Below are 25129 nucleotides of genomic sequence, written 5' to 3'. Positions count from 1 at the left end.
TGAGAATCTACTTCCAAGTTATATTCATTTATGAATACATATACAGAGTCCAGGCATATAAAAGCAAGGAAGAGAATAGCAAAGAGCTTAATTTCCAGCAAAATGAATACATATATTAACATATGGCGCATTTCATAATAAAAACCCCACCCTGATTGTACCTATGGTTATGATTAGTATTATGTATTTACTGGAAATATCAAGCTCCTATTTATATATTTATTTACATGTATGTGTATTTGTGTATGTGTGTGTGTATATATATTAGAAATATATGTCTGCGTAGTCATGCTTATAATTTCCTCAAGTTTCCAGGTTTTGTTGCTATTGTTTCATGAAGGATTCTGTCAAGTTAGTAAAAGAACCACAGCTGCACACTGTAAGATGAATACAAATATGCCCTTTTAAAATCAAGTTATTAGAACAGAACAGAACAAAATAGAATAGAGTATTTCAGATTGAAGGGACCTACAACAATCATCTAGCGCAACTGCCTGGCCGATTCAGGGCTGACCAAAAGTTAACGCATGCTACCAAGTGCATTGTCCAAATGCCTCTTAAACACTGACTATCTTAGCACATTGACCACCTCTCTAGGAAGCCTGTTCCAGTGCCTGACCACACTCTCTGTAAAGAAATGTTTCCTAATGTCAAGTCTGAACATCCCTGATGCAGCTTTGAACCATTCTTCCATCTTCACAATCCATTCCATTGGCATTTGACATAGGAACAAAGATAATTACCTGTTGCCAATCATGGAAATTCTTATATGATTTTTTTCCTATGCTGAGAATAGATTAGATATAAGGAAGAAGTTCTTTACAGTGAGGGTGGTGAAGCACTGGAATGGGTTGCCCAGAGAGGTTGTGGATGCTCCATCCCTGGCGGTGTTCAAGGCCAGGTTGGACAGAGCCTTGGACCACATGGTTTAGGGCAAGGTGTCCCTGCCCATGGCAGGGGGTTTGGAACTAGATGATCTTAAGGTCCTTTCCAACCCTTACTATTCTATGATTCTATGATTCTAATACCCAAGAAATGGCAACATCGTAGTTTCTGTGCTACTAATTTTTCTTCAGAACATGTATGTAGAAAACAATCTTCAAATCAGATATGGTCATTAAGCAGCTGTGTGATATGTGAAAGAAGAAAGAGAAATGCATGCTTGCAGCCCATATTTCTGATCCAATTATGTATTTTTACTTTGGTGATCTGAGGACTTCCAGTGGTCTAAATGCCATAAAATCGTTTGTTTGTATCTTTATCTATAGGTCTGGCTGACAGCAATGTACCAAAATTTGAAAGCAGGTACCTTCTTTTGGCCAGGCTCTGATGTTCCAATTAATGGAACATACCCCACCTTCTACACTGTATACGATGAGTAAGTTTTTATAGAGCTTGTAGTAAGCGCCTGTAAATTAGTCCAAAAATCCAAATTTCCATATAACAGTTGAAGGAAATTAAATGTAAGATTTTTAAACAACGGTTTGAGAGACAAGTGCCATCTCACATCCTCCTGGTTTAGCCATGGAACTACCAATACTAGTCGAAATTTTCAAAACCTAATTTCAAAAATTAGGGAATTCGCAATGAGAAGGTCAAAGGGTACTATATATTGTTTTCTCCTAGACAGTTTTGAAAGTTTCAGCCAACTGCAATCCATTTATCTCCAACTAGGAAAATATCCTATAACTGATTAGTAGCCACTGCTGAGCTCTGCCCTTGTTTGCCATATTTCCACACATAAAATCTACGCATACTATATAGCCCTTTAAAAATGCGTGTACTGGAGAATAAGTTTTCAGATAACTCATGCCATAAGACAGCAAACACAAACTTGAAAGTCATGGCAAAAGCCTAAAAAAAGCATAAACTAATTGGAGAGAGGATGCTGTATAAGGAAGCTACTGTCATGGTTTAAGCCCAGCCAGTATCTCAGAACCATGCAGCCCCTTGCTCACTCCCCTCGCCTTCTTCCTCCCCCCGCTCCTGGAGGGATGGGGAGGAGAATCGAAAGAATGTGATTCCCACGGGTTGAGATAAGAGCAGTCCAGTAACTAAGGTATAACACAAAACCACTGCTGCTACCACCAATAACAATAATGATAAGGGAAATGACAAGGGGAGAAAATATAATTGCTCACCACCTGCCAACCGATACCCAGCCCAACCTGACCAGCGATCTGGGCCTGCTGGGTAACTCCCGCCAGTTTACATGCTGGCATGACGTGCTGTGGTATGGAATACTCCTTTGGCTGGTTTGGGTCAGGTGTCCTGTCTCTGCTTCTCCTGGCTTCCCCTCCTCCCTGGCAGAGCATGAGACTGAGAAAGTCATTGATTGAAGTAAACATTACTTAGCAAGAACTAAAAACATCAGTGTTATCAGCACTGTTCCCAAACTAAAGTCGAAAACGCAGCACTGCACCAGCTACTAAAAAGTTGAAAAATAACTGCTACTGTTGAACCCGAGACACTAGTGAAGGAAGATGGGCTCTAGATCAGTTCCCTCTGGTCTTGTTTGTGTGTGTGATAATGTGCATACTGATGATGAATGATAGTTCTGTATGTTTTGTCTAGTTAACTCACAGGCTACACGTGAAAATATAGCAATTACCTTCATAGTATTTTTTTTTTTAATATGGAAGACTGATATTAATAAATTATTTCTAAATTTTCATGTTGATTTCAGTAAATCTCCCATGATTCTTCACATTTACAAAGATAATCTAAAGCAAGTATATAACTGTAAGTCTCTGTATATAACAAAGGTTTTGCAGTGATGTGCATTTAGAATAACAGCTGAGTACTGTAGGCAACTAACAAAAAGCTTGTGCATGACTTTGGGGGAAAGCAAAGCTATTAATGGGTGAATTCCTTCATAGGAGAAAAAACATGACCTCAAAAAGATTTTGCTGGGGACATACTTGCTTTTAAAATATGAAAGTCCAAGGTTTATACATGCTGGAAAGAATAAAAATTATTCTGACTTGTACTTCAGGCTTATGTCCTGAACTTGAAATCTCTTTTTTGCATGTATATAATTATAAATGTATGAGTATACATTTATAACATAAAATACAAACCAACATCACATGTTTGTTTTTGCAAAATCAGGATCTGTCTAATTTAACATTAAAAGTGAGTTACATTCAATTAAAAATAAGAATAATAAACCTGATTGCTGGTACCTTGTTAAGATGCATTGTTCTTGAAATCCAAATCTGTGACTTTACTACATGATTAAAGGGTGGATACTTTCTCTGTATCCTGGAATTAGAAGGGCTTATCAGAAAACCCTTGTTAACATACTTTTGGGTTTTTTTTCTTTTTCTTTTTCTTTTTTCTTTTTTTTTTTTTTTATTTCTTTCAGTTCAGTTACATATGAACAGAGAATTTCAGGAGTATTGAAATGGCTTGATTACACCAAATCTGAGAGGTAACAGTAATATCTGTCTGATTTGTGAAACTATAGGTTAGAAAGATTTTAATGCTTAGTAATTAAAATTTCTATTGGTATTTGTGAAACATGGAATATTCCTCAGACAATTTGCTGAACTTAAGCTCACTCTACAAGTACAGCTAATCATTTCAAGGATAAGATTGTAGATACTAAAGATGAAAAAGTGAACATATGTCTGAATGGAATGTACTGTACGTTTTCTTTTATTGTTGTATCTTTTTCCTTGGCGCATGGCCTAGAGGAAACATGGAACATGCAGCATCTAGTCTAAGTGTATGGATGAAAGATCTTATATGGAAGATATTGCACAAGAAAGGTTACATACCTGAAAGTAATTGCAGGCAGTAATTCAGGATGAAAAGTAGATGTCTACTGGTTGTGGTGCTTGACTTTGTGACACGTAACCAAGTGCAATCTTTTATATGATAATTTGTTAAAAAATTCCTAACATATTTGCAGTTAGGACATGCTCTCTAGAGCCTCACTGCTTAATCAGGAAGAGATCCTTCAAGTGGTAGTTCCACTTGCATCTCAAAGGAACAGCTTTCTCTGCTGACTGAGATCTTGAAGTTTTTCTGAGTGATTTCTGGATACCAATTAAAGATACTGGATACTGTTTCTGAAATTGTAATTTCAAATAGTCCAAGCTGATTAATTACAAAGCACAGAGGAAGTTGAACGATTATGTTTGCTGTGTGGACTTTTATTAAAGTTTAAAAAAGTTATTTATAATTCCACTTTAAATTGATTTTTTTTTTTTTAAATGAAAGTTCTTTTGAAATGCTGTCTCCAAATTCTCATAATATTGCACTCTTATTTATTTCTAACTCGAGGCCTGATTTCTACACTTTGTATATTGAAGAACCGGATTCTTCTGGACATTCATTTGGACCAGTTAGTGCTGGTGTAAGTATTTTTTGTGTTTTTCTTCGACTCAATCACTCTAAAAATGGTGCTGTACTATGAATTTAAGCAACTTATAAACTTGGAAAAGATAGTTGATCAAAAATTATTATGACTGTTGTATGAGCTTCTGTTAAGAACTCTTGTTTGTCATTGAGCCCATTGTTATGATTCCAACACTGTGTGTGAATCAAAAGAACTGTAAACCAAACAGATTGGCAGCAAATAATTTCAGATCACACTATTAGAAATAGTATTAATGGTTATATTTAGACTGAACTTTAATTTTATTGCCAAGTGATGATTGGAAGCATGTGGCTTGGCGAATCCTCAGATCTGTCTTGTCTTTAATACTCTACTTCAATATTTGTTAATTTGTAATAAAAAAATATGGCATTTTTAGTTGCATGCAGGCAAAAAGTTTGGTCTTTAAGGAGCTTAGAATTTATCATATCAACTCCTTCGTGGAATGGTCTTGTTTAATATATTTGAAAATGTTCTTCTACAAAAGGCCTTCTTGTAGTGGACAGACAGAAAACCCAATCTTTGCAGGATAATTTTAGGCTCCCTAATTGGAAAGGGAACTCCATTTCTCTCTCTATATAAAGGGCTTAGAAAGCCATTACTGTACGTATAATTGTGTGTACATTGTCCATGCACACAAGACATTCAAGAGAGTAGAGCAGAGTTAGGGGAACAAGAAGGGTACAAGTGCTCAGACATGGAGTCCTTAAACTTAGTTGGGTGTCATCCTTACTGTAGGACTGACTTACTGTAGGAACTTTAGTTCCTAAGACTACAGGAAGACTATAAATCTGTTCCTGTAAATCAACTAGGGAAGAGCCATCCTCTGTGAATGGCTGTAAGGTGGATTGTACTGGATTTCTCCCAAATCATTTCAGTGGTGGTCAGAGGTTTTCTGTAGGAAGTGTAAAGGGACTATATATGCGAGAAGGGCACCATGCCTTCTTGGGTGCTACAATGGTGTTATAGATAATATGTGCATGTAAATATTTTTGGAACACTTCTCAATGTTAATAAAATGTTAATATTCATACTAAAAAATAAATTTATTTAATGTCATAAATCTGATTTTTTTTTATATATAGATTTGGAGGTGAGGAACAAATTTGATCTGAACGTGTCAAAATTTTTTTTTTCAATAAATGTATTGTAAAGCTGAATTTTTCTAAGGCAATGGAAAAAAATAATTGCAAGTCTTTTTTTAAGTCACATGTTCTGTGGTAGAACAATGGAATTCTGCACATCTATAATGGTGATGGAAAAAGCAAAGAAGAAGCAATATTAAGAATCTGAAAACTGACAAAAAGGATGACTTTTCAAGATTTAATGATTTCATTTAAGTGAGAACTTGAAATCAGAAACAAAAATTCTAACAAAACTGGTTTATTTCACAGGTACTTAAAGCCCTTCAGCTAGCAGATCAAGCACTGGGGATGCTAATGGAAGGACTTAAGCAAAGAAACCTGCACAAATGTGTAAACCTCATTGTTTTAGCTGATCATGGTAATATATATAGTTATTTTTTCAATCTAAATTTTACTGAGACATTGTTTTATTCCTCTGTATAATATGTGTCCTTACTAGTTCTAATATATTTTGTAATTCACTTTATCTTCCTTGCCATATATTGCATATAAAAAATAACTGATTCAATGTTATCCTTCAGGGATGGAGTCAACTTACTGCACACAGTTAGAATATATGACTAATTACTTCGAGCAGATTGATTTCTACATATATGCTGGGCCTGCAGCTCGCATTCGAGCGAGAAATGTTCCGGAGGACTATTATACCTGTAAGTGTGGGCCAATCCTGGGATTGCACAATCAATATAACAGGAACTAAACAAATAACTAGGGGAAAATGATAATCAGTAGTAATTAGAGGAGTGAACAGCTTTCTGTTTCACTGAACCTGGCTTAAACATCCATGGAAGGTTTTTTTTAGGTTTTTGTTTATTTGTTTTTTTGTTTTCAAGAATGATCCCTTTAGATAAAACTGAAGGTTAGAAAGCTTGTTGCAGACTCTGATTTGCATTTTCTTGGCATGTGGAAAGATGAAGTAAAGATAGTTTCATTGTTTTGAACTGGAACTTGAGGTCTTTTGTAAGTGCATTGCTCTTCGCAGATTTGTTGTGCAACATTGGCAGAGTCAGTCTCTTTCAAGCAGTGACTATTTCTAACCATGTATATAAAGTTATGGAATCTGAATCTTAGCACATTGGGACCTAAGTCTTGGTTAGGCCCTTCAGCTAGTATCACAAAAGAACACAAAATTGAAACTATGTGAGCTGACTGTGACTTGGAATAGATATTGTGCTACCAGACTGGAAAAAAAAAATCCCCAAACTTTCTGTATGCAGCAAAAGAAGGAAAGAGGTAAAACCATGGAAGTGCTCTATTTAGTGAGTTTATAAAATTCATAAAGTATTCTAAAACGCATAATTCTTGCAGATCTCAAATAAAAGCTGGGATCCCGTTGTACTTTTTAATCTTTTCTAGTTGTATTTATATTTGTAGGCACAATATTTATACAACATAAAGCAGACTTTCCTTCGTTTAAGTAAAAGTCTAAGTTAGACAGTAGCAGAGTGATAAGCAGAAGAGAGAAAAATGATGTTTTGTATGTGTCAATCTCAATATAATTGTTGACTGCTTTCCTCTAATGGTCTTATTTTTTTCTGAAGTATTTTTCCTCTTTCTGTAAAGTGCTCAGGCTTGTTTTTTAGAAAGCTAATGCCAAAAGGTTAAAATCAGTCTTTGAAAATGTGGAGGTGAAAATACTAAGATGTATTGGACTTTTCTCTGTGACTGCTGCTGGAAGCACAAGATAAGTGCTCCAGGTCCAGTTCAGTGTAAAAATGGTTATGCTTCAAACAGAGGTTGCATGGGAGAAGAAAATTTGGTTCTAATAGTGTGTCAGCTTTAGGTGCAGGCAGTCATCACCATGGCAGTTTTCTACAGTCTGTCTTGATGTGCCCAAAGTACTAGGTTCTTTCACAGGTGACCACACTTACAGACAGTTACCCTTGGAAATGTAACAGTCCTACCCATGGAAGATTATGGTTACCATTATCTTCACAGGCTAGTAAAGAAATTCAATTCTACCGACAAAAAGTATGTTGAAATTTTTCTCATGAGGCTTTGCACCTTCAGCTGTTTGAATGTATGTTAATTCATCTTCTCTTTTTCAACAGTTGACTCAGAAGGAATTGTTAAAAACCTCACAGTGAGTAAATATTTTCATAATTTTTCCTCATAGTTCCTCTAAGAATCTGATCAAAAAGCACAGTTCATGAAAAACTGATACTACAGTGCCAATTTAAATAGTGTACTGACTCCAGTGTACTATAGGAGGCAGTTCTGAAAGCTGTTTAAAGATGGTACAGAGATCCCCCATGAGGGATCTCTGTTCAGAACAAAAGAGTTTTCTGTACTTCACTTTGAAGGAAGTGGCTGACTTCACATGGAGAAAGTAGGGTATATCTTCATTATAGAACAGAATACAACACAGAGATGCTTTAGATAACAGGCATCTTTAGCTCTGGACTACAAGTGCTGCACCCAGACTGGGTTAAAGCAACTTTTCCACACAACAGAAAATGACATTGTAAAGCACATGCCACAGGCTGGAAATATAGGTGGTGGGATTTTAGATAAATTAACAAAGGATAGGCCTGTAAGGGCTATTAAACAGGATCCATAAGAAACCTCTGACTTAAGAAATCCCTGAAGCCTAGAGGAAACTGAACAGGTACCAGAAAGAAGGTTCGTTCAATATTTGATTTGTTCTTAGACACTAAGTCTTTATCTGATTCTGGAAATTCTGGAGGTCTGATTAGAAATATACTATTAGGCAAGATTGACCTTTTGCATGAGGCAATATGTCCCTTTTAGGCTTTTTTATGACATATCACTTAAGTACTTGCAGTGCTTTTAGGTATGCTGCACTACCACTGGACCCCATACCGATATTTCTGCTTGGATCCCTGCCAGAGTCTTTTGATGTAGCCCTTCATGGCAGGTCCAAGCTTGTCTGTGTCTCCCATGTAGACCGTTGTTGCTCCTTGTGGGTGCGCTCTGTGACAGCTGAGCTCTGAAGGATGCAAAAAAAGGGGTGCAGAACAGAGTGCAAAACAAAGGAACACCAAGCCCATATTTACTGAAAGGTGATAAATTTAAACTGCTTGCTCTCAATGTATTGCCATAATTTTCCTTTTTTTGCTTCATTGCCAGTTTGTTTTCTATTTTGTGGCTAGTCCTAGTCCAAACATTAGAGAAATGTTCCAATACTTTTAGGAAAAATGTTCTCAGCTTGGAAAAATTCTGGCAGTCTCAGCTGGGTACATTTCAGATAAATCTCCAGTAGAGGTCTTCCTTTAACCTGTTGAACAACTCAGTTGTGCAATATCACATGTAGATTTTGCTTGCCCCTGAAGTTCAAGGGGCAGTGAATGTTCCTGTTTAATGTTCCTGTTTATTTTTTTCTATATTCTGAATAAATAAGAACACATCCTTTACTCCCCAGCATCCAAATCAAACAGAGGAGTAGGATATCAATAGCTGGGAATAGCGGAAGTCTTTTCAATGCAACATCTCCTACCCCATTGTATGATGTGGAACCTGTCATATGAAAAGAGCAGTATCGTGAGTGGGGTAGCACAATTTGCATGTTTTCCACCCCAGTTGAAACTGCAATTGCAAATAGTTACAGAGACGTGACATCTCTGCCTAATAGGAACAGCCTGGTATCAGGACACCTCCTCTTTCCTTTTTTAATTCCTAAACTGTTAGTGTATTTTTTCCCTTTCAGTTCTTAGAATGAAGGCTTTAGGCAGTGAAAGGAGCTCGGTGTTGTATATTAATTGCCAATCAATAGACATAAAGTCATATTATATATTGATTTCCTCTATTTTTCCCTTTAGTTAGACTATCGTTTGTAGAATAACTACCTCTCCTGGGCTAGCAAATCCTTATTTTTCATGTTCTTGGATTCCACTATGCTTCTTTGATGACTACGCAGGCACATTTACTCAAATTTCACTTGTTAATGTCATTCTGTGCAGAGTATACAATTCTAGTACTTAGAGGTAGAGATGTCAGATCAGACTCCAAGCATGCTATAGTTTGTACTGCCTAGGTGATAAAAGAAGTCCACTTCTCTGGCTTACCCCGCTTAGCAGCAGCTCTTTCCTCAGCATTTTAGATGTTCGGCTTTGTCACAGTGCTGGATTCCTGATCAGGACCAACACTCCTGAAACATTGCCATGATGCTTGCAGCCAGCTGGAATAGCTCCTGATGGCCATATGTAGTTAAATCTTTGCAGTGTGTCATATGGTTGTCATTAGGCTCTCAGTGCTAAACTCATTCATAGTGTGCCTGCTAACACAGTAGTTATATTACCACATTAAATGTGGATGTGAAAGCTAAGACCTTTAGCTAATAGCTAAGCATTGGACATTTACGTGGCATAAATGTTCAGTCTTGCAGCTAAAACCCTAGACTGTGCTACATTATGTATACTTGCTTTTCTTTGTTATTAATTGAATGGTAAAGTAATAGAAGATGGCAAAAATAAACTGCCAGGGAACTTTCTTGTAGAGTGTAATCTTACGTACTAGATGCCAGTGATATTAGCAAGGACATAGAGACGAAAGACTACTACTAAATGTCCTTCAACCTTATGTGTACTTTTACCACTTTATCTGCGAACTTGCTATATATATTATAGCAGTATATTTTCAAGCAGTTCCAAAAAAAAGCCGTTTTTCCTTCCATTGCTTCTTGAGCCAAAAATGAGATCTGCAAGTTATCTGAAAAGCTATCTGTGAATGATGTGCTTTGTGCTTATGTTCCTGTCACTGAGATGTTTGTGTTCATTTTGAATGAGGGGTTTTTTTTTTGAAACTGGGCAAAACTCCTGACAGGGCTATTTCCTCTTGCACAGTGCAAAAAATCCCCCCAGCACTTCAAGCCTTATCTGACTCCTGACTTGCCAAAGCGACTCCACTATGCTAACAACATTCGTATTGATAAAGTTCATCTTTTGGTGGATCGACAGTGGCTGGCTGTGAGGTAACATAATTTGTGGAACTGTTACCATATCTTTTTCATTCCATTCTCATGCTTTTAATTTCCTTCACAGATTCCTCATTTCCTGTTTTGCTTTAGACTTGCTACATTTCCATATTTGTTACATTTAAACTCTTACTATATGTAAAAAGGAAACATGCCTTATACATAAAGCCAAAAATGTATTATTAGTATGATTCAAATCTTAACACTGTAATAAACGAATTATCATTACTCTTCATCAAATTTTTACAGAAAAAAGGAAAACAAAAGAAAACAAGGAAATTAATATTATTACACAGAAAAAGTCTCAAAAATAATGCAGTTAATATTGTTGTAAAGCCTTCCTAGTATCTAGCCTTTTCCTGGCTTTACAGTCACCCCTCCACTGCCCTTCTGGGTCCTAAGATTGATGGCTTCAGTCTGGTACATGTGTGGATATGGCCAGTAATCAGCATTATGAGTCCTTCATCAAGAGGAATATGATGTTGATGTTTCTTCTTCCTCACTCTGTGATCTGAATTGGGTCCTTCCTGTATGTATGCTAACATTACAGCTTGCTCATTCTTCACTGGCCTGAGAGTTAACATTACATTTCAGTTCACTAGTTATGGCGCATTCTACATGTGTTAGATAGTTGTTCTTTATTCTCTTTCTTACCTCTCTAAGTCTGGTCTTACTCAGTTCCAGATCTGCATTTCCTTAATTGACCATTGGTGAGTTGTTTCTAGCCTTGGGGTCTCCATTCTGTACAAAAACTGTATCTTTGCCATGCAAAGATAACTGATATGATAACAAACTAGACATAACCAACTTGACATTACAAAAAAAGTGCTTTAAGAGCTAGACAATAAAAAAAAATAGCTCGGGGCAAGTCAAGAGCAGTTCAAACAAGACTTAGTCCTGAGGCTTTGAAAACTCAGTACAAAGTCTGTGGTGTTAGTAGCAATACTGTGTTTACTGCGCTAGAGCGTTGTAGTAGGGGAAGCATGAGCTTGCTTGGAATTTCAAGGCTATTCAAATAGTAGAAAATGCCTGATCAGTATATGACTTGATTATTTTGATGCAACCAAATAATTGTCCTGGACACATCAAAAGAAATACTCTCTGAAAAATCTCGTATTTACCCCTTTTTAAACTATGCCCAAATGTTCTTATGCCTCTGAAAACAGGATGTGTGTGCTTGACAACTGTACATTGAGTCAGTATGGGGTGACTACATCTTTATCTTTCCATGTATCTCAGCAACGGGTAAATTAAAACAAGTGTTAGTCATTATAAGTCAGACTATTCTGACATATTATTAATTCTATAACCCCTCCCACGCAACCACATCTCTTCTTTACCATTTAGAATCCATAATGAAAATGCACTGTCTTGTAAGGCAAAATACCTTGCAGTCTTATTTATGTTGTTCCACAGAGGCTAACAGCAGAGTTCTCACATTGTAAATTATATGTTAAAATGCAGATATCACAGAACGTAACTGAGGAATTTTTCCTAAGCAGATTACACTTGTTCTGTAACTTGAAGCCGGGTGAAGGCCTCAGTTCAAAAATAGCCATTTTTTCTATTTATTTTGAAAACATTGGTGCACTGTACACTCAGTAGCTAGCTAGGATGATTTATTTCTGTCCATAGCAATTTCTGTTACAGGAGAAAGAGATCTTCATAAAAGTGAACACTGGATGAGCAAAAAGTGCTACAATATAATGCCAGAGTCAGTTCTTAAGACATAATACAGAGTCCATTAAGTCAGGATGACTGTTATTAACTGGTTCTATTTGTGCCATTTTTATTTACACTATATGATGGTTTCTCCTTAGGGACAGAAGTTACACATATTGTGATGGGGGTAACCATGGTTATAACAACCAATTTAAAAGTATGCAGGTAAGATGATTTCTATTCAAGTCTTTCACCTTCTTACATAGAAAATCACAATGTGCTAGATGAACCACCACAATATAGAATATGAGGTAGTTTTTGCAGTGTGCATTTGTTGATATGGCTTTGCAATGAAAACATAAAAAGGTGTGAATTTGAAACATAGCAAAAATAATTTTTGTAAGTATGCATCAAAATATTAAAGACCACCCCAATTCATTATGTAGTTTAAAGTATCCTGAGAAATGAATTTCTATTTTGTGTTTTTCTTCAAATTATATGCAATGGGAAAAATTTGCCTTCTTTACCAGAACAATCCTGTATTTTAAATTTTAAGGATTGTGAAAAGACTATATTTTTTTCCAGTGTCCCTGTTCTGTAAAATGCAACTGAATTGTTTTTTAATTTGGATTCCTTAAGATAGATAACAACTTTTATTTTATTACGACCTAGGCTATATTCTTAGCATATGGCCCAAGCTTTAAAGACCAAACAGAAGTGGATGCTTTTGAAAATATCGAGGTTTACAACCTTCTGTGTGGTGAGTAGAAACAATCCAGTACTTTAGATGATAAATCAACAGTGTTTTCAAATACCAGTGTTGAAAGAACTAGAAGAAGAGTAACTAAAAATTGCATGTACTCATTCAGAAGCTAGGTTTTTTGCACAGAAGACTGAAGCCATGCTTTTTTGCTTTATGTACAGTGCTAAAAGATTAACTGCCCTGAATAGTTAAGCTTTGAAGTTTGTTTCTGATTGCACAAGAATTCCACTAAACAATCAGAGAGAAGCGCTCCTGCCACATGCGCTTGCTGTTGAAATGATGCCTGTGAAATAATTGTAGGATAAGAATCTTGTAGAGAGTTACTGCTCTTGCTCATAACTTTAGATGGACCATTGCAGTCCCCACAGTTAGTGATTAAGAGTATAAGCCTCAGAAAGTATGAATTAAGGCATCACACAAAAATGCAATTGACTAGTATGCTTCACAATGTGATGCATTTGCAATCACATTTGTACTCTGCATTAAATCATCTAATCTCATGAATGTTATGGCAATGTATAAAATTGTATCAACAGTACTCAAATACATAATTACCAAATCTCGATGCAGTGGAAAATAGCAATGAGCCTTCATATCTAGAAAATTGGAAGTTGATGGTAGTAGTTATTACAATAGTTTAAATAACAGAATAAACTATTTCTTCTCTATTTAGAATGAATGCATAGGAACTACGTAGAATTGGAAAGACAATGACTTTTAAAAATGCCATTTAGTCTTAAAATCTGCTTATAAATTTCAAATGTTTCGACAGATTTGCTGCGTATAACACCAGCACCAAATAATGGAACACATGGCAGTTTGAACCACCTCTTAAAAAACCCTTTTTACAATCCTTCATATGCAAAAGAAGTCTCATCTCCTTCTTCATGCCCAGTTTCCCGTTTGACTCCTATAGATGAACTGGGATGCACATGTATGCATGTAAGTAGGGGCTTCTGGGATCTTTAAATTTTCTTAGTCAAATGTGTTCTCTTTGTTTGTTTGGGGTTTTTTTTCTGTATTATGGATTCATTCTGAATGATTCTCATATTTTACAGGTATCAAATGTTTCAGTGCTAAATGAGAGGTTAAATCTCACTACAGAAGAAAGTAAGTAGCAAGAAGTTAAAAGGACAGCAGTATTTTTAAATCTATGCCTGGTTTACATTTTATATTATTGGTTTCAGTGGGAATTTTTGCAATGTTAATTACAATTTAAAGTGAAATAGGAAAGCCAAATTAGAATAATAACTTTTTTTCTGTTTTCTTTCTTATTTCTTTAAGCAATGTTAATTGATGCTATTAACACAACATTCATGCATAGGAATTGGATGTGAATCCCATTAAAATCTAGGAAAAAGACCATACAGGTTTCAGTGGTCTTTGGAGAAACCCTGAGCACTTCCAGGCTATATGCCATAACTCATTCTGCACTTTGTAACCACAACTTTGCCTTTCTCTGATCAAAAGTTCCCATAGATATTTCTGTGTGCCTGTTTACGGGTTTCTGGAAATTTTAGGAAGCACCGTAATGCTTCCTAGCCAAATAAGATGTAACTTTCACACCACTGGCAAGATAAGTTTGAAAGATTTTTATTGGTATTAAATCGCAAAGAAACAAGTCTGATATATTACATTGACTTTTCTATGTTAAATATACATGAAAACTATTTTCTACTTTTTTTAATTCCACTCAAGCTAAGAGCTGAAACACATGCCCATGTTTATCTTTAATTTTATTTGTATTTACTAATGTTTTAATTTTTTTTTCTCTGCTCTCTTAAACCATCCAAAATGTTATAGAAGAATGAATCAATAATTGTTTTTTAAATTCTAGTTAGGGAGGCAAACTCATATCATTTGCCATATGGAAGACCCATAGTTCTGCAGAAAGAAAATGTCTACTGCCTCCTTTCCCATCATCGGTATGTGAGTGGATACAGCTATGATATCTGGATGCCACTGTGGACTGCATACACTGTGGATAAGCCTGTATGTTATAAAATATCTTTACTATTCATAAGTATGTAATAGAACAGATTGAAAACATAATTCATCCACCAGGAATCCTGGTTAAGGACTGATAGGTATCATGTGACTTAAGGCCCTTCCTCTTCTTTCTGAAAAAGAAAAATTGTCTTTGATATCTTTTAAATTTAAACTATCTTAAAATACTGTTTAAAAAAGTGGGAATGGCCATCTGTTAGGGACACAAAAGTTAGAAAAGAATAGAGCTGCTGCTAAGTTGGCTGCATGAAACCTGTTTTGTAACAGGGGTAAGCTGTCAAGACAGTGTTCCAATTTGCCTGTCAATTCCTGAGGGAAAGCAGGCTGCAATTTCCAAAATCAGAAGCTTTTAAGCTTTCCTATGAATATCACAATCTTTTTCCTATTAAGAAACCTTTATACAACTCAGCAAGACAGTTTTTTCTAATGCATATTTCTGTATATTCTATTCATTTGCTATCTATTACATTACATAATTTCTGAAAAACATAATTATGGCTGATTCAATCTCTGAGAGTTCAAGGGTATGTGGCTCTGGAATAAATTTTGGAGTTTTCGGGGTCAATAAATGAAATAAAATTCATGGGCTTAACTCACCCTATAATTTGACCCTTTTTCTAAGTTGCCATGAGGAAATACTCTTTGGCTACTGAAAAAAGATTCCTGGAGGTGGCTGACGTTGACATGACAGACCACAGCAGATGCTTAAATTCTGTCTTGGAATGCAAATAGCTCATGCTTCCCAACATTAATTACTAGCTCAGCAAAAGACAATAACCTGCATCAGAAAAGGTGATGCATGACGTAATAGGCAAAGCTATTTTTTTGTTGTAACTGCTTTCTTCTGAAGACATTATGGTTCTTTAACTTGAAAGATGAAGAGCCAAAAAGGCTAAAGGTGTTGAACTGGTGATGAATGTTTTTTTTTTATTCTGAGTTTTGAAGTGGTGGCTATCACTGTCAAGATATCATTTCTTACTAAATGAGCACTTTCAACATCTTCTTTGAGAATCATTCTATTCTTATGGATAGATGATCTGTTTAAAAATAGATTATTCCTCTATTTTGGGGAAGGCAAATGAAAAGAGATTTAGCAGAGTGAGTATATCAATTCCATTAGCAATATGGCTTGCAATCTGGGGTTATGTTAACTGTTGATCCCATTGTACTTAAAGGTGACAGAGACATAACTATTCTCATCTCTCAACATCTTTTGATATTGTTTACTTGCTGACTTATAGATCCTTGAAAAACCAACCTGAAATATTCTTGTGTGGTTGTCTATTCAGTATTTTGAGACATCATAGGTTCATTATGAATTCTCATCTCTTCAGTTGGAGAATTTTCTCCGGTGATGTCCAATGGACATAGCCATGAGCAGTCTTCACCTCCTAAATGGATGGGAATGTTCATGAAAATACAGGTTATATGATGTATCTGTGACAGACAGACAGGTCTAAAACACTGTCCTCCCACCTTGGCACTTGGATTAGAGATCATAGCTCATATAGTCAGCTTCAAGAAATGTGAAATAATGAGAAGAGAGTTGAGTGGTGTCCTCATCACTTCAAGTTGGAGAAAATGTGAATGCTATTAAGAACCCAGATTCATGATAGAGATCAAAAGTAGATTCCCTGCTGTATTTGGATAACATTAGGTGTGACCACTATGTTTAATGGGAAGAATGAAGTTCTCTTCAGGACAGTCCTTGGCATGTTTACTCAGACCTTTATTACTTTGATTCAGGTTTCCCTTTGGAGACTGTAAAAAAGTTGAAGTTATTGTTGATTACCACAGCTCACTTATTAAGTTTAAAATATTGGTTTCTTCTATTCTGTTAACCCTCATCTATTCTTCTGATCTATTAACCCTGCCTTATTGATTTGGACACTAGAAAGGACAAATTGCTCAAATGAATTGGATGTCAGTTTTGTATTGAGGTTTATGTTTGCTTGACAATTTCAGCTATCTGCTCAGGTGTCAAAGTCAGTCTTTTGTCTTTTATATTTCATTCCATGTGATATATGCAATTTCCATTAATATACAACCTGACCATAATATGGGCACCTATAGGAATTCTCATGCAAGCAAGTAAGTAAGTAAGTAGATCAAGGAGTACTAAGAGGCACAAGAAGGAATTCCAGTTCTTTTTTAATGCCTGGTCTTAGCCGATCAAAATAAGCAATGTAGTGAAAGTCAATGTAGATGTTTAACTACCATTTATAAAGGTATAAGGCAAATAAATACGTTCTATTACCAAAATGAAAATAAATTACATGTAAATCAGTATGAAAAAGAAAATGCAGTTAAACAGAAAAGCATATTTTGATGTTTTAGTTAATTCTATAATAAAATTATGGCAAAGGTTAAAGAAAAAAAAAGTAAAGGTTATAGAAAAAATTATACTCATCATAATCACTTTTGGCCAGATCTTAGCTAGTGTGCGTGTTAACATGTCTCAGTGAAGCTGGCCAGTAAAATGTACTGAATTTACTGAATGACTTTATTTAGCCTCAACTCTTCAGCAGCACAGACTCTTATTATGGAAATAGTATTCTCAGATGCTAAGGTGAGGTGATAGCTTCATCTTTATATACTAGCTGCTTTCCAGGAGGATGTGACATCACGTTGGTGTTTCCAGAAATATGTAAAAGTGACAAATGAGCCAAACTTGTCACCAGTTTTTTCCTAAGGTATAACCTTATGTTGTTACTGCAATTTTACACGCTGCATAAGGATTTCCCTGAATTACCTAAAAACAGAAATAGAGGAAAAACACTAGGCAGCAAACATCAGTGTCTGTTACTTGCATTGACCTGATTCACTATGAAAATAGGAGAAGATTCAATGAAGTCTGTTCTAGAAAGTTAGAACCATACAAAGCACTGGGTTAGCCACAGCCGTGGGTGTAATACTTTTTCTTTTTTTTCCCTTTTCACAGGAAAACACATCTCCTCTTCCTCCCACTGTTTCAGACTGTCTGCGGGCTGATGTTAGAATCCCTGTTGCTCGGAGCCAAAATTGTTCCAACTACCCAGAAGGGCTGACCTTCACCCGCAGTTTCCTCTATCCTCCCAGTGAGCATGGTTCTTTTTATAGCTAGAGCTTAGAAAGTCTTAATCAGCTGGATGTGGGTTTATGTTTAAACATATACCCAAACACCAAAACAAACTTCTTTGGATCAGCATGTTGGGCAGAAAAAGGTTTCCAGTGTTTGTAGACTGACTAAAAGCAGGGCAACTGCTACTTGTATCTAAGTATTTTCAGTTTAGAACATTAAAGTCTTTCTTTTAAAAATGGAACAACTTGAATGTGATGAAAACTGGTTAGAAAGATGTAAAGGGTTGGAATGAAGTGCTGTCCCTCTTCCTCTGTATGAGTATTCATTTCCTGTTGTCAAATTTGGTAATTACTTTATTGAACAGATTGTATAAATAAATTTAGAGATATGTTTGCAGTAGAATCATACGCATGTTCAAATGTAAAATGTAATTTAATTGTCGTACCTGCAACTTATAGTGACATATGAATCAAATTTGTCTTTGTATATTTATTTAATTTCATTAATTTATATTTCTTTTTCTGTTATATAGACTTCAATTCATCTGTTCTTGAACAGTATGATGCCTTACTCACCAGCAATATTGTTCCCATGTATAGAGCTTTCAGAGGTAGGTTGCAAGGTTTTGCTTAATTTTGATTAATTTTCTGTAATTATGACTCTGGATTTGATAAAGCTATGACAAGAACCAAAAAATATGAATGCATGCCTGCAGTATATCCAGATCTTGTGCAAATATATTTAGAACTTTAAAAATAGATGTTTGAAATTTTAAAATGCACCCACATTATTTTTTTTTTTTTCTGTATATAGTCCTGTCTGACCTCTGCTAGGTGTACCTGTTCACTTTTGAATTTTCTCTTCACCCACTGTGTGTTCTCCTAACAGGAAATGAAAGTCTCATGAAAATATCCCCTTTGGGAAAAAGCTGAATGTAAATGGCAGTTTTTCTTTCCTTTTGCAAGGTGTCAAGAGAAGACAGGACAAAGTCTGTTAACAATGCCCTGACACAGTGCCTGTTTCATCAAGGAGAAACTCAAACCAAACAATATTAATCTTGGAATATTCATTTCAGGCAGATGTTTCTATTATACAAGTGCAGTAAGCTCATTTTCTTAGACAAAATATAGAAAGAAGAAATGCTTATGGAAAAAGCTGGAGGAAAAGCAATGATGTAACTACCTTTCTAATGCATCATTTATTCTTTCACTCATGTCCTTTAAAAAAACAGAGATCCAGAAAACTTAAGTGGCTTTAATCTTCAAAGTAAATCAAAAAAAGACATGAAAAATCCAATTTTCCAAGGAAAATTGTACAAGAGATATAAACTTAGAAGAAGTTACTCTAGACTATAAGCAAGAGGTAAATCAACCCTCAACCCCCAAAATGTATCTTGTTATTTTTGCCATAATAGCTGTAAATAGATGAATAGTCTCACTAGCTTATATCTTGCAAATTGTATTTTCTCAAATAACATCTGTGAAATAAACCAAATTGTCTAGTGATATTTGACATGAGTTCTGCAGAGTTAGACTAACTCTCAGGTGGTAAATATTCCTCTTACAAAGCATTATCTCAGTTCCTACTAAGTGGCATAGTTGCAGGTGCTAGCAAATAGGCCAGAAATTAATGACCTCATAGCTCTAAAATTGTAGCTTCAGCTGCAGGTGAGATGCATTATCACCAGTAGTGTAATGGACCTTGCAGACCTATAAGCATTTACTGTGCCTCTTTCAATGATGAGTGAGAGTATTTCCCCTTTGATGAAATACAAATTTTGTGTAACAAAATGTTGATCTTACAGGCAGTTTGATTTGGAACTTTTTATTGTTCATCTATAGGGAAAAAAAAAGGCTGTTGTTTTGGTTTTTTGTTTTTGTTTTTTTAGTGATGAGAGAACTTCAAATTTATGTTAAATATGCTTATATTTTCTTTTAATGACAGAGCTATGGGACTATTTCCATAATGTGCTTCTTCAGGAGTATGCTAGAGAAAGGAATGGAGTAAACGTTATCAGTGGACCAGTGTTTGATTACAATTATGATGGCCATTTTGATACTTTTGATGAAATTAAACAGTAAGTACTTGGAAAAGCCAGAAGTCAAACCCCTGATTATTTCCACACAAACTGTATTTCCACACAAACGGAATTCTATTCAAAACCAACAAGTATCATGGAGAAGAGAGTATTCCCTTTAGTACACTTCGCCCACTGCTACTCATACAACAGCAAACACTCTTGCAAACAGATACAGTACTGTAGAAGTTGAAGGTCCAGTAAAAAGACAAGTGCTTTGCAGTTATCTAGGTACACATGCACAGATACAGACCAGTAATGTGTTTCCGAAGCTTATGCCTAGGTTTTTGGGCATCTTCAACAGAAATACTGGCATAATATATGACATCTAAATATACAGAAGATGTGCTTAAGCATAATTTTCTCACTTTCATGTTGTGCTTGCTCACCTGTTCATTGTTTCTCTCTGTTATCTCAAACTGATGTTTTTTATCAAAGATCAGATTTCTGCGTTTGCTTTCACTGAATCGTGTAACTGGGAATTTAACATGTAATGTTCCTAAGTGGTGTCTTTGCATAGCTATGGTTTACGCAGGTCACTTGAAGGTCTGACAAGTTCTAGGTACATTTTAGTGAGCTCTGTTAGAGTAACAAAATACATTTAACAGTTCATGTGTGAGTAGAAACAAGAATGAGAGAAGACTTACATTAAAAAAATCTTTGAAAGAGAAATATGACAGATAAAGACCAATTATTTATGTTAGTGAATGAGGACAGAGGGAGAAAAAAACGGAATAAGAAAAAACAACTTAACTTAGATTGTTCCAAATATAGGGAAAATGCCTTGTGACAGTAAGAACGCTTATGTCGTAGAAAAGTGCTGGGAAATCTGCACAGCTGAATATGTCACTGGAGATGTTTTATTCAAGGCTAGACTTAATACCACATCTGTCAAAAATGGTTTGAGAATGGGAAAATTAGCTCTGCCATGAAGTAGGAGGATGGAAGGGAGGAGAGACTAAAACTTCCTTCCAAGCAGAATGCTGTAATACCCAGCTAACCACATAATGTTGTCTATAGTTTGGAACAAGCATGTTTTATTCAGCATGGTTAGTCAGTCATACGAAGTAGTACAATGATTTCAGTGATGGTGTTTTGTTGAATACTGAAGATGTACAGCAAATCTGTGAAGCATTCAGCTCCTCATAAGTTTATACACAAAAGTGACCATTTTCACGGAATAGCCAGAAAAGGGAAACAAAGACATTTTCATTCAGGTATCCTAAACTGGTTTTTATAACACACAACCACAAGACATCATTCTGGCATTTCTTGCTGTCAAGAAACGAGAAGCTAGTTTTCTCATCATTCTTTTCCAATTCAGTTTCATGTGGTTGAAATTCTTAATGTAATGAAGGGGAGATACAATGTTGTATCCTGCCTCTTCCACTTGTAGAAATGTCTGGCTTTGACAGAACAGTGTTGATCATGTAAGCAATTCTGTTGGTTTCAGTGGGACTGCTTATAGCAAAAGTACTAATCCATGCATGTTTGGCTGTTCATGAAAGAGATATGAGGCTGTCTGTCCCATCAGGTATTTATTTCAATCATAAAATAAATAAAAGTCATTGTAGTGAAAGATCTATGCTGAGACATGATAAATTACTAACGGCATCAGTGGTTTAAATACTTGAAAGATCGCTTAATTAATATTTGTTTTGTAGGCATGTAAACAACACAGAAATCCCTGTCCCAACCCATTACTTTGTGGTTCTGACTAGCTGCAAGAACAGGTCCTATACTCCACTGGACTGCTCAGGCTCCTTGGATGCTCTGTCTTTTATCATTCCTCATCGACCTGACAACACTGAAAGCTGTGCTGTAAGTATAATTCCATGCTCCTTTGTGCCAGTGACTTTTGTGAACTGGTTCCCAGTGGGATCCATTCATCTGGAGAATCTTTAGAAGTCTAAGTGTTTAATTAATTCATTCCCCATGAGTTGAGAATGAGTTGAGAGCTAAAGTGATGACTAGGAGAGTAAGAAGCTCCAAGAGAAGTAGCTGGAAACTAGTGAGCTGATAGGAAGCAAGGAAGAAGAGTAAAGAAGGGTTTGATAAGAGGACTTGGGAATGCTGGCACTGAAGAGCTGAGAACAGCAGTACACCTAACAGGGCGATCAGATAGCTTTATGGAAGTGCTGCAGGATAATCTTTCTCCAGAAGTATCAGAGGACTTTGAGTGTTTATTCCTTCAGTGTAGCTAGAAGAATTCCTACAATCCTTTGTTACACCTTTATCAGAAATTAGACATTAGGTATTTAGATGGGTGGTTGTCAGTTGAAATTAATACTTGAATTAAATAAAATCCATGCTTAATAGTAACAGCGTAAATCTCATGTTTTGTACCAAACAAAATAAATCAGCTGAGTGTAATATGTATTGTTGAGCCAGCTGAGTGTCTATTCCGTAAACTATGGGATGCAGAAGGTTCCTTAGCTCAGTGTGTGTATTACAGAGTCTTCCCATATACAAATACAGCTGCACAAACTTGAACTGGCCCTCAAAGCAATACAATTGTGTTTATTTAGTGTATTTATAAATTTGAACTCATGACTGCAGACAGGTGCATCTTGCACTACTTAGAAACAACTTGGGTGTCTCCTCATTTGTGGCGTGGATAATCCACAAATACTCAGTAATCTTTTTGGTAGTTGAGAGTTGACTATCTATACAATATTAATAATTGGGATTAATTGGTCTTTGTACTTTAGAAATGAACATCTGTTATTTCTAAAGTTTATCAGCAAACCCCAAATATTGTTGTACTTTGTATTCCTCATGTCTTGCAGCAATGAATTTAGTGAACCTTTGTGTCAGGAGCAGATACTGTTCATGGAAAAGCAAATTACCATCTGTTTGGAAAAAAAACATTGTAGTAAAAGAATTGAAAAATAACATTTTTTATTGATTAGTGCTTACATTTCCATTGTTTTCCCTGTCTATCTAGCAAGTATTATTGCTGTCCAACAATCAAGACTGAGCTGCTGTAAGGACTTTGTTCAGGTTTTCAGGTGCCTGTTGTTTGGTAGCCTGAGCACTGCAGCTAATTTATACTGTAACTAAAACTATCCTTATTTGCGTGTTTAAAACATGAGTCGACTTTGTAGTCAAAAATCATACTTGCCATTTCAGCATAATTTTGTTTCACCTTTGCTTTGGAGGTGGGGAGAAGGGACATCCATTTGATTCTGTTTAAATGAGATCCCTAAATGCAAGTCTGTAAACATCCCTAGGGAACCTGAAAAGAGTTTTAGCAATTGGAGGCCTTTAGTCTGTCAAACCAGTTCAGACACTGGTTATTGTCTAATACCACCACCAAAAACCAGAGTTTGTGTGTTTGAACATTGTTCTTGTTTGTTTTGGCAGGAAAATAAGACACTGTCTGAATGGGTTGAAGAAAGAGTTCAGGCTCATTCTGCCCGTGTTCAGGATGTGGAGCTGCTAACTGGGCTTGACTTTTACCAGGAAAGAGAGGAACCCGTCTCTGAGATCTTGCAGCTAAAGACATTTTTGCCGACATTTGAGACTGAAAGTAACTGAGTATCTGTTAAAAAAAGTGTCAGTGTATGGAAGAAAGCAAATTTAAGTGATTTAACTTAACTTTCCTTGCTAAAGTAAGTAGGAAACATGACTACAGCTCTTCTATAGGAAAATACATTTAGAAGAGACAATTTCTCTTTTCGAATTTGTGTGCTGCAGTCAAGTGTTTTGTGTGAACTGCATAAAAATTACCTAAAGTAAATTAAATCATCATTGCTGAGCCAGGCTATCAAAACAGAGAATATTTTACTAGTAGTGGTTTGTAAAAACTTCCAAAAGGAATATGTTTCATAGTAGAGAGACCCCAGAATTGTAAACTGTATAGAAAATATTTCTGTAATGATTTGGAAACTGAAACAGTTTGAGAGAGTGTGTGTTTTTTCCCCATTTTGTTTATCAGAAAGGTTATGGTTATCTAATACAAGTATGTTCTGAAATGTTCTGAATTTCTCTTTCTCACCTATTGATTCACATGGAAACTGCTATGTACTTAGAAAAACATATTCAGACTCACAAAAAGTTTGTATATAGTGGAAGTGTCTTCCGTGATCATCCCCTGTGTTTTCCACTTGGGTTAATTCATTATGCTAGTCACAAGTGAAGTGAAGTTAGAGAAAATGAGTTGTATTTTGTACCCTTCATAAATCGTAAAGCATTCTGAACATGAGAAGGTAAAATAAATGCTCTAGCCAGAAGAATTTTGTCTGGATATTTACCAGTACTTGCAACAATTTTCAAACGCCTGGCAATACCTAAATGTTTGTGTTTATTTTTAAATATTTAAACCTGAGTTTAAAGCACAAAATTAGTAAAGACATCTGAAAAATAGCGTTCCTTTCTGTAAAGGCTTTATACATAGCGACTCTCTAACTCACACTGTGCTGTACACAAATTACCACCAAGGGCAGGTAAGTGGGACAAGGCAGTGGAAATTTCCAGATTCTGCAGTTGCAGAAATGTTACATATTTCTCCACTGAAAATGCTGCTAAGCACTGGTATGAATAACAACAGATTTACCTGTTTGCCCGATTTGCAGGCACAGTGGGGGAGTTTTAAAGAAGCATGTCAAAGAGTGTTTCAATCTGTAACTAGTTGTGGACTGAAGAAGATATGTCTGTTTAGAAAAGGGAGCTTTAAAAGCCAATTTAAATAAATAAATAAATAAAAACCACAGGACATTTTCCCCCCCATGTCTTAGATGATCAGTGTGTGCACATACACTCCAAACATAGCTTAGCTATCTTACATCAAGGTGTGGGGCCAAGCTGAATGTCAAGATTTGTATCTTTGGTTAAACCGTTACACCGTCTCCTTGAACATGGAATTATATTTCACCCTGCAACACTGTGGCATCTAAGTCTATCCGTCTAAATCAGAGACTTATGCTAAATGCCTCAATTAAGAATACAACTGATTTTTCACTGCATAGTAAATCATACCCTAAGTCTAGTAAATGGCTCTACATAACACAAACTAATGTAGGCATGTAACCAGTCTAGAATCATAAAATTAATTTGAAAAATTAGAAGAAACAAACATCTTTTTAAGAGTATAAT

At 35.8% G+C, this 25129-nt stretch overlaps 1 protein-coding gene across 2 annotated transcripts in view; it reads left to right on the top strand.

Annotated features, from left to right (window-relative positions):
- Positions 1–24270, top strand: part of ENPP3 (ectonucleotide pyrophosphatase/phosphodiesterase 3) — a 38594-nt gene extending 14324 nt beyond the window's left edge. Inside the window, exons 10-27 of one of the 2 annotated variants that reach the window (XR_003991846.1) lie at positions 1269–1378; positions 3368–3433; positions 4291–4363; positions 5779–5887; positions 6051–6179; positions 7581–7612; positions 10332–10459; positions 12283–12349; positions 12797–12884; positions 13660–13829; positions 13946–13997; positions 14725–14879; positions 17836–17971; positions 18488–18565; positions 18921–19317; positions 19900–20032; positions 21697–21853; positions 23399–24270. Coding sequence is in view for 1 of the 2 variants with exons in the window: in XM_030489540.1 (XP_030345400.1) it covers positions 1269–1378; positions 3368–3433; positions 4291–4363; positions 5779–5887; positions 6051–6179; positions 7581–7612; positions 10332–10459; positions 12283–12349; positions 12797–12884; positions 13660–13829; positions 13946–13997; positions 14725–14879; positions 17836–17971; positions 18488–18565; positions 19900–20032; positions 21697–21853; positions 23399–23572 (1857 nt within the window). In the remaining variant the exon portion in view is untranslated. The remainder of the gene's footprint in view (positions 1–1268; positions 1379–3367; positions 3434–4290; positions 4364–5778; positions 5888–6050; positions 6180–7580; positions 7613–10331; positions 10460–12282; positions 12350–12796; positions 12885–13659; positions 13830–13945; positions 13998–14724; positions 14880–17835; positions 17972–18487; positions 18566–18920; positions 19318–19899; positions 20033–21696; positions 21854–23398) is intronic. The other variant, XM_030489540.1, reaches the window with a different exon arrangement.
- The last annotated feature ends 859 nt before the right edge of the window (positions 24271–25129 follow it).

This window comes from Strigops habroptila, chromosome 6, assembly GCF_004027225.2.
Source record: "Strigops habroptila isolate Jane chromosome 6, bStrHab1.2.pri, whole genome shotgun sequence".
Taxonomy (NCBI): Eukaryota; Metazoa; Chordata; class Aves; order Psittaciformes; family Psittacidae; genus Strigops; species Strigops habroptila.
The sequence above is the reverse complement of the archived record's forward strand: the minus strand, read 5'-3'. Positions and strand labels throughout refer to the sequence as shown.